Genomic DNA, 10068 nt, shown 5'->3' on the forward strand with positions numbered 1-10068 from the left:
CCTTCTGGTGCCCTCCATCAGTCAAGCTGGCTGAAATCAAGTCTGGTAAAATGCAGATGTTGCACCTGTGCTAAATATTTCATTCCTCAGTTAGGCTAATTTCTACATAAACATTTAATTTTAATATGTATGTAAGCCTTTTCCTGGTGAGAGAAGTGTTCAATGATGTGTTTAAATTAAATGCTGTTGCTTTTGGTTAGGACTGGGAAGGTGCTTGAAATTAAGTCCGTTTTGAGAGCTTTGCTAACTTGATGCCCTTAATTTGTCTCCTTTTTTTAAGTCAAGCTTTATGATTTAAAAAAAAATACAGTGAGGTTAATATTGTGATATTCTTCTAGATGGGCAGCAGATTTGGGAAATGGAGGCAACAGTGGACAAAGATAAGAGCCAGCCTGTAAGTATGCAAACCATTGGATGTCCTCTCCTTGGGCTTCTCAGACAGCAAGTTGTATTCAAGGGATAGTTTTCAAAGAGCGTCTCAAAAGCAGAAAGAGCAGCTATCTTACTGCTGTGATGAACAAATGTCAAATGCTTCAGCAGTAAATGTGTTGCAAAAAGAAACTATTCATTTAGCAGTAACCCACAGCAAATTGAATAACTGCTAGATTTTGTGTTCTTGCAGAAGACTCTATTGTATCAGCCCAGTCCTCTACAGGATGCTGGCTGTCCTGACTTCCTTTCGCCTGTATGGAAGTCTTGGGTGCTCTGTACTTTGCAGGACAGGATTTGTACTATAGTATTTAAAATGAACATTGATCTTTCAAGGGAATGGGCCTCTTTGTTCACTTTGCTTAATGGGACCTTACTGTAGTTGTTCAGTGCATTTAAGAGCTAGCACTTACATTGCCATGGGCAATGCCTGCCCTTGCAGAAGAGAACGGGAGACTCGCTGTTAATTGCCATGGAAGCGGGATTCGGCTGTGTATAAGTAAAAAGCCTATAGAATAATCAAGTTTATTCTAACAAGAAGAGAGAATTCTGCAATATATACTTGTTTATCAAGCACAGTGTGATGAACAGTGCTGCCGCATTTATCACCATTCTGTGTGTTTTATTTGTAGCTGAGACTTCTTTCTCCAAGTTCAGGAAAACATCAAGTACCCGAAAGAATACAGTACATAGAAACCAGCTTCTTAGTACCAAAAATCTTCTAGTTTTTCACCACCTGCCCTTTTTTTCCTTTCTTCTTTTCATACCCTTCTTTATAGGGATGAATAGGAAGATTTCTCTTCCTTTATGCCTGGATGTGTAACAGGGGAGATGGATCCAAGAATCTGCGGTCAGCCTCAGTTACTAATTCTATATTGTCACCTTGGTTGTTTCAGAGCATGCTTTTTGTAGAAGTACCAGAGTACCGTAACAAGCACATTCGCACGGCTGTGAAGGTGAATTTTTATGTCATCAATGGGAAAAGAAAAAGAAGCCAACCCCAGCATTTTACCTATCACCCAGGTAATTCTCAAGGACAGAGCAAGTTGTTGCCTAGTTCTCATGAGCAAGATTTTATTTTCTGCTATGTTGTTTTCTTGCCATTATTTGAGGATCTGAATTTTACTAATTTAATTCAGCCGAGTGCAGCTGAGCACTCAACAACTGTTTGGTTTAAAGGATGCATATGATTTATGATCAGGAATTTCCCACAAATTTTAAGGGGACAGTTATCTGGGCAATGGCCTGATGCTGCCCCATTCACTTGATGGAAGTTTGCCAACAGCCTCAGTAGGAGCAGACTCAGTCTGTGACATGATGTGACCCTGTGAAAACCATGAGCATTGCCTTCCCCAGCTGACGTGTACGACACTAAGATAACATCAGATCTGGGAAAGTAACAAGGGCTTGGTATGGAGGAAGATGAGCAATATATATCCTTCAGAATGAGGCTGGTTGAGAAAAATATGAATGCTTTTCTGATGTTCTTCCTCTTGGGAATCGGTGAGCCGTGTCACAATAAATGCAACAGGATTACTAATGAGATTCCCAGAATTTCTCAGCTTTGGCTGGGAGAAAAATATTGTGAGAAAATCAGAGTATTGTGTTTGTGGAAACCAGAAAGCATAAAATAACAGTACCAGATTTTTTGCAAGCTTCAAAATGATGTCTTAATTTGACTGGTTTCTAAGGATGGACAAACATTCATTCTGATTCTTACTTCGGTCTTCTCCAGGCTGAAAACCTCTGGTCCTCTCCATGAATTTACGAACTGTATAGGATATCACCATTGTGAAGGTTTCGTATAGTTGCTAAATTGTTCTGTTATGGAATACTATTGAGAAGTACAATACTATCTCAATATGATCCCTAAAATAGACCACTTCAGAGAAAGAAAACTTATACTTCCAAAGAATAACCCAGTTGCATGACTGTTATATGGTTTCCATTGTGTGGTATTTCTGTACTGTGTTTTGGGGAAGATTTGACAAAAAAAGCATTAGAAGTGTGAGAATTTGTCTGTAGAGGACCATCTTATATCCATACCACCAAGATTCATACAACTCTCACTAAAATCGTGGTCTTTTAAGTGATGGTGTCAGAAAGATCTTCAGTTCTCAGTACTGGGGAAGTTACATGTAGCAAAGGAACTAAAAAGAAGGTCCTAGAGTATTTCAACTGTGCCTTTGGCCACTAGTTAAATGTTTGACAGAAAAAGAGAAGTTGTATATGTCATAGGATTTCTAGTTTCAGTCTTCCTTTGAGATGGAAGTACTACAAGAAATACCTATCTATGGCTTCTTATTTTGCTGTGTTCCAGAATGAGCTGAAGTATTGATTTTTTCGATTTTCAGAAATTCGTGGTTAAATAGATCGTTAAAGATTTTAAAGAACATCTTAGTACAGAGTGCTTTCAGGAGAGACTGCCATGATTGCATATACATGATTTATTAAACTCAATGTCTGTGAGCTTGCACATGCAAATCTTATGAACGGCTTAAATCTCTTATTACTTCAAGGAAAACCTCTCTGTTTCTTATCAGCTTGTTACGAATAATGTCCTTTGCATGCTTTATTCTAGTACCATCAATCAAAACAGAGCCCATTGATGACTATGATCCAGCCTTAATCTGCAATACAGTACACAGTGGTCTGGGAACAGTAACACAGCCTTACTATTCACAGCATACAATGGTCACCGAATCCCCTTCCTGTCTTGTGGCCACTATGGCTCCTTGCCAGCAGTTGCGCTCAGGCCTTTCTTCTCCTGATTCTCGATACCATCAGCAGAATCCAGCCGCTGTAATATACCAAAGAAGCAAGAGCCTTAGCCCGAGCCAGCTGGGCTACCAGCAATCCAATCTGATGGCTACACCAGTTGCTATTTCAGATGCCCATAGGTCAGTGCTGGTGCACGCTGGTTCTCCAGGCCAAACTTCAGCGGTGCTCCACCACTCTCCAGGCAACCAGCAGTCTTCTCCAGTGATTCACTATTCTCCAACCAACCAGCAGCTGAGGTGTGGAAGTCACCAAGAATTTCAGCACATCATGTGCTGTGAAAATTTTACGTCCAATGTTGCAAGGTCCAGCCAGCCCCAGGTCAGTCAAGCACAAAGGTTAAGTCCGAGTTCATATCCTACCGTGATTCAGCAGCAGACAGCCTCAGGCCAGCGAGCAGCAAAAAATGGACCACCGGTTAGCGACCAGAAAGAAGTGTTGCCAGCTGGAGTCACTATTAAACAGGAACAGAATCTGGACCAAGCATATCTGGATGACGGTAAGCACTGCTCTTTTCTTGTATGGGTTGGTTTGTTGGAGGGAGGGAGGAAGTTTAGGACTTATAAATCCCACCTGTTCCTCTGCACAAAACCAACGTGGCCTTCTTTTGATGGGTGTGGATATTTGCTGTTTGGTCATGCTGCATTTTGGTCTTTCATCAGCTGCGTTTTTGGTAGCTGGCAATGCACTTTGGCAACCGAGCAAAAAACATAGTGTTCTGCAGAAACCCTCTGTCTTGCTTCGTGCCATGGAGTGAGCTGTCAGGTTTCAAGCTGTTGCCATTTTGTTTCCATTTGCCAAAGGTTAGTTTGGAAAATGGAGAATCTGAAACAAAATGCACTTTTAAATTATTTTTTTATTATTCATATCAGGGCAAAGTCCACTTTGTAAAATGCTTTTGTACATTTTGTACCAAAAAAAAAAGCCCATTGAACAGTCTATCAAGGCCTGTAATGAATGGGGTAGTGCTTCAGGCAAAACTATTGCAGATGTTCTAGATGAACAGTAGGACATTGATAAGTAAAACAATGCTGTTTCTTTGTTGTGAGCCCAGCAGATTTAGCCTTTAGGAATGAATATAAGTTAGAGTAAAGCTTTCTTTGAACATATCCTGCTTATTCTTAGGTAGGCAGCTATTGGCAATGTGGTTGATTGGTTCTTTTATTAAAGTATGTTCCTTGCAAGAGGAAATCACTGCAAAGTTAATAATGCAGCTGGACACTGCAATCATAAAGGCCAGTAGCAAAACCGACATTGATTTTGGTGGGAGCAGAGTGAGGTTGCTGGATATATTGCTGCAAATATAGGGTGTTCTTATGCATGAAGTACAGACCTGATTTTCACATATATTCACTGCTGCTGTCCTCTCAGTCTAGGCAACTGCATGCATGGTTTGATCTTATGAATGTGCACCGTTATGTGCTTTGTAAGCCCCCAGTAGTTTGGGATTTTTCCTGCAGTAACTCACCTAGAGTTGTGAAATAGTGCCCATGAAAGTTTTCTTTTCTTCAACTTAGGTACTGAGTGCTCTGTGGCTGTATCATGACAGTCTTCATTGTAGCTTTTGTAGGCAGAGTAGAGTTTGAATGGTTTTCTCCATTAGTCTGTGTTTGAAATGTTGTTGATATAGCTTTGGTGCCATCACAGTAAAATCCGGAGAGTTTTTACTGGTCTCTTTGTCTGAAGAGGAGTGTTGAATTGGGTTTTAACAGTAAATTTGATTTAGGAGATTTGCTAGATCTGCAAGAAAATAGCTAAGTAAAATCCACTTCCCATTCAGGGAATGGGGCATGATAACAAAGCAAGATAATCTTTCTAATAGTAAAATTGAACACTGTTTTAAGATACATCTAATATGAGAAGCCAAGAGATTCTTCCACGTTTCTAAAAATACTTGATACAAACCTTGTAAAAAAAAATAAAAAAGAAAGAATCTTGAAGTTAAAGCTAGCAAACTTCGGAGTCGAGCCAAAGTCCACTTATATGAACTCCCGAAATGGACTGCAAAATTAATTTCACTGGGTTTTGAATCAGGCCAGTAACATCTAACTACAGCATAGCTCACAAGGGATGTGCTCGACCTCTGTGCTAAGAGGAGCCATTAGGCAGAATAGCAGCAAGTTAGTAATGAAATTCCAGGCTTCTGCTTGGCTGATTGAATCATCCTGAATTGATTTCAAATGGAGATTAATTTATCAATTATGCCACCCAAGTCAGGCCAGGCGAGATCGGTCACATGCAGTCTCTTTACTGACCTCAGTAAGTTTACATTAGTTAGAAGTGTGACTTGGAGAATTGTGATTTACTTTAGGACTTTGCAAAACATTTCATTCTGAAACGTTCAGGACTTGAATTGAAAAGCCGCTTTGTTTGCTGCTGGGGAAAAGTGACTCAGAACATAACAAAAGCCATATTTTTCCTGACTAGAAAGTTTATTTTTGTGCTTTATAGTATTAAAAGAAAGCAAACCCAAAGGATTATGGAGGCTTTACCCTCAAATCCCTTTTATCCAGAAAGCTCTTCTGAGATAAAGCTGTTAGGTCTTGCTGTGATTTTTCACGGATACATACTGAGATGCTGGTTACCCAGCCAGGCTTGGCATGAGTGCGCTGCACTGCTGCTGATGTACAGACTCTTAGGCAATCACTGTTTCAGTGTCTCTCGCTTCCTTTCACTCTTCTTCCCTTCCCCCATCTTCCTCCTCCCTCTTCTTTGTTCTTCTTTCTCCGTATTTCTGCTGACAGTCCAGCTTTCGTCCCTTTCTACGGTTGTGACCTCCTCTCGTCAACTCTTGTCCTCTGCCTTCGTGGTTAATGCACAGCCTTGGTGTTCTGGACTTTGCTTCTATTCTGAGCTTTGCCATGAACTTCTTGAGTGACCTGGGACAAGCCCCGCTCTGTTGGTTCCTCATTCCTGAAGCTGTTGCCTCTCAGAGTAGGCATGCTGTCCCAGTCTTTGAGCTCTCCTGGAAGCGACCAGAGAAGAACATCTCATAACTATCACAATTGCTATTTCTCTTTACCTCTTCCAGCTTCCTGCTGCCACTGCTGGCAGGACCCTTCATTATTTTCTTATCTTCCCTGCTGTAAAAGAAAAGTATTTGTCCTTCTTCCTGAGACCATGATTTGTTCTTTGCTCAGAGCCTTCACTGCTCCACAGGGCACATAATACTGGGGGCTTAGCATATGTAACCTCTCTTTACTTCCTGCCTTGTAAAGATAAAAGCTGGTTCCACCTCATCTTTAAGGAGGATTACAGTCAAATGTGTGACCATAGCTCACAAAGCTGTAAGCTCTTGGGGTTGAATAGCACCAGCAGTGTAGCCAAAACAGCATGGACCTTAAGGCAGGTGATGGCAAGTATTTACCTATCTGCTCAGGTGGGTTTTGCCATGTGTGAGGACCTCTTTGTGCAGTAGCTGCACAACTGGTACCATCCATACTGGCTACCTTAACGGTAACTTTAGCATGTCTGTAGCTCATTTCTGACTGTATTGCAGATGTAGAGACCTGCCATGTGCTTTCTTGGAAGGAGAAATTTGCCCCTGTTCTCCTCTTACTGGTGCTACCTCAGAGCAAGAGGTGCCCAGCCCAGCCTGTGCAGCCCCCTTGGAACTTCTCAGCCTTCTCCTCCCAGACAGAATTACAAAAGGTGTGCTTACTGGAAGGAAGGCTCTAGCTATCAAGTCATACAGGTTGGATTTGGAAATGCAGCCATTAGGGAGACTGATGCAGGTTAGACATTGCCACACATGTATGCCTTCATATACATATTCCTCCATATACCTCCATATTTCTCTGTCAAAAAAAAAAAAAATCCATAACTTTTTGATATCAAATAGTGTAAAGATGAATCCCCAGAGGAAGGGACTATTCGTGAAAAATTGGCAGAGAAACCTTTGTTACCCACTTCTGCCTCAGAGATTCGTTATTGTTGGAAATACTTTATGAGTGAAAATAAGCCATGGGCAGGAGAACCTTCAGGATCCGACTGGTGTCCAGGCTAATGCTGGCAAGCAGTGATTAGTTTCAAATGCAAGTGAAAGCCATAGGATGAGAGAGTGCTCAGCATGTTTCAGCCAAGGCCTCATCTTAATATTGTTCATAACCAAAACCACCAACAATGGTAAAAGTTACACAAACAACCACAGAAATATGTTGACAAATAGAACTTAGTTCGTCCAGGATCTTCAGAGCAATCAGATTAGCTATTTAAAGCACAAACCCAGTTAAAAAATTAGTTATTTGCAGCACCGTCCAAAATCCCTTGGTGGGGCAGGATCAAGAAAGAGGGCGACCCATGGCTTGGGGTACTGGTCATGCCCTGGACTGCCCCTGCTCATGCTGCAGGGCCAGAGGTTTCCTGTGTAGCCCTGGGGAAGCCGCTCAGCTGCCATGTGCCACAGTTCCCCATCTGCGACACAGAGATACGAGGATCGTGTGACAGGAGCAATAGGAGGATAAATGCATCACAGACTCTAAAGCACTCAGATGTGACACGATCTAGAAGTGCCTTGTAGAGACTGAGTGTTAAGTATGGTGTTAGGCTCTTTCCATATACAGATAATGGATGTGTAGCTGTTGTCTTGAATGTTATCAACTTGCCTGCCTTAGATTTAGTTCTTTTTGGTTCAGCTGTCATGTTGTGTGCTTTTTACTTTACAAAGAAAAATTATTGTCATTATTCAAATAGTAACTATCTAACCACATCTGACACTCAGAACTGTCTGCTTGATACAGCAGCTCTAAATTATTTTTGGTGCACCAGTAATCTTTAATGGGGAGGAGAAAAGCAAGGCAGATGCTTGTGTAGTGGTTTATCAGACTGCCGATCAGCAGGGATGTTTTATAGTGAACTCATGTATTTCACAGAAAATTTCAGACACAGCAGATATTTCTTTAGAAAATGGATCTGCAGGGTGTGCAATATGGTGCTTGTAAATCACCCAGCACTTTCGATCACCTTTGCTACGAGCAGTGTGTTAATTTGTGCAGTTTCGCTCCCCACCACAGTAATCATTGCCCTAACCATGGGTCTCATCCAAGACCATTCGGAGTGTGTTAGGTCCCTACGTTTTCTTTTTGTGTTCTTTCATTCTACAACAAGAAAATCCGCAGTCTGTCCCCATAGTGGCATGAAATGAAATTCAAATCCCTTCTTTCCTCTACGTTCAGGAAGACTCTTTCTCTTCTGACCAGCTTTTTTCTCCTTAGGCCGGTAGCTGTTAGGCACAAGCCTGAGCAGGGTGTACCTCCAGGAAACCCCAGGTCTCCTGGGGACCCGAGAAGCAAAGCTACTGTGTCAGCCCTGAGTAAGCGGCAGTTGGGGACTGAGTTCTTTCCTGCTGGGTTTGGTCTCTCACCGCAGCGCGCAGCAGCCCACTCTGCATCTGCGCTCCTCGGGGAGACCGGCGTGCGTGTGCGGATGAAAGGAGAGGGTCAGTACAGCCAGGAGGGAAGGCAGGACACAGGGCCCCCTCTTGCTTCCAGCGTGGTCCTTAGGGCTTTGGCTCGGGTGCTAGCACGTTGTGAGCATCCTGCTCGCCCTTCCCAGCCCCTGCACGGCAGATAGAGGAGGGGGTGGCACAAAGCCAGCTCTGTCAGCTTGCTGCCAGCTGGGGATTTCCCTGTGCGGGGGGAACCTCAGCTGCATGGTGGAGGCAGTTTTAAGCCCTCCGTGCATTAGAGCAGTGGAGCTGCGCTAGCAGGGGCCAGGGGTCTGGCCGCCCGCCTGGCTGTGGAGAAGCCGCTTTTCTCTCTTAACACTGTATTGATTTCGTCCCCAGAAAGCACAGAACATGGTGGCTTTAGGAGCATGTTTTAGTTTGGTTTGTAGTTGTTTTCATCATGTGTCCATACACAGAGTAAAATAGCAATACAGGGCAGAGGGCGAAATGTTCCTGTTTCCTGGCATTTTAGACAGGAGTGAATTTGAATGTTGCCAATGGGCTGTGGTTCAGTTAGAGCAACAATTTGCATCAAAAAAAGCCATGCTCTGTTTTTAATTAGAACTATTTTTCATAGAAGGTGTGGTCATTCCTGTCATCATGTGTCCATACACAGAGTAAAATAGCAATACAGGGCAGAGGGCGAAATGTTCCTGTTTCCTGGCATTTTAGACAGGAGTGAATTTGAATGTTGCCAATGGGCTGTGGTTCAGTTAGAGCAACAATTTGCATCAAAAAAAGCCATGCTCTGTTTTTAATTAGAACTATTTTTCATAGAAGGTGTGGTCATTCCTGCAGTGAAGCATGTACGTTCTTCAAAACATTTCGCTCAAACACTCTAGCAAATCTATGTATTCATCAGACTCATTCTTGAAGCTCTGACTCACTTTATTCCAGATTTTCTGTTCTCTGTTGGGACCTTACAGCACTTCATGGGTACACTACATGCTTTATTTTTGGATCACTGCTACTGTGGGTTTGTGTCGCGTTAGGATCTAAGTGCCCCAGGCGTATCATAGAATGGTTTGGGTTGGGAGGGACCTTAAAGATCATCTAGTTCCAACCCCCTGCCATGGGCAGGGACACCTTCCACTAGACGAGGCTGCTCAAAGCCCCATCCAACCTGGCCTTGAACACTTCCAGGGACGGGGCATCCAAAACAGCTCTGGGCAACCTGTGCCAGTGCCTCACCACCCTCAGAGTGAAGAATTTCTTCCTTGTATCTAACCTAAATCTACCCTCTTTCAGTTTAAAGCCATTACCCCTTGTGCTATCACTGCATGCCCTTGTAAAAAGCCCCTCTCCAACTGTCTTGTAGGCCCCCTCTGGTACTGGGAGGCTGCTATAAGGAATGCCAGAGTCTTGCTTTTCTAGAGGCAATATGAAAAGGGAACAAAAAGGCGGTTCTGCTCCCA

General features: G+C 42.9%; 1 protein-coding gene across 1 annotated transcript; it reads left to right on the plus strand.

Annotated features, from left to right (window-relative positions):
* Positions 1-338: 338 nt before the first annotated feature.
* Positions 339-3706, plus strand: LOC104069239 (nuclear factor of activated T-cells, cytoplasmic 2-like; the record flags this gene model as incomplete). Its single annotated transcript, XM_009588077.1, has 3 exons — positions 339-394; positions 1326-1452; positions 3011-3706. Coding segments are annotated over 3 exons (879 nt in total), but the record flags the coding sequence as incomplete, so codon positions are not given.
* Positions 3707-10068: the final 6362 nt, after the last annotated feature.

The sequence above is a fragment of the Fulmarus glacialis genome, unplaced genomic scaffold, assembly GCF_000690835.1.
Source record: "Fulmarus glacialis isolate BGI_N327 unplaced genomic scaffold, ASM69083v1 scaffold38671, whole genome shotgun sequence".
Classification (NCBI taxonomy): domain Eukaryota; kingdom Metazoa; phylum Chordata; class Aves; order Procellariiformes; family Procellariidae; genus Fulmarus; species Fulmarus glacialis.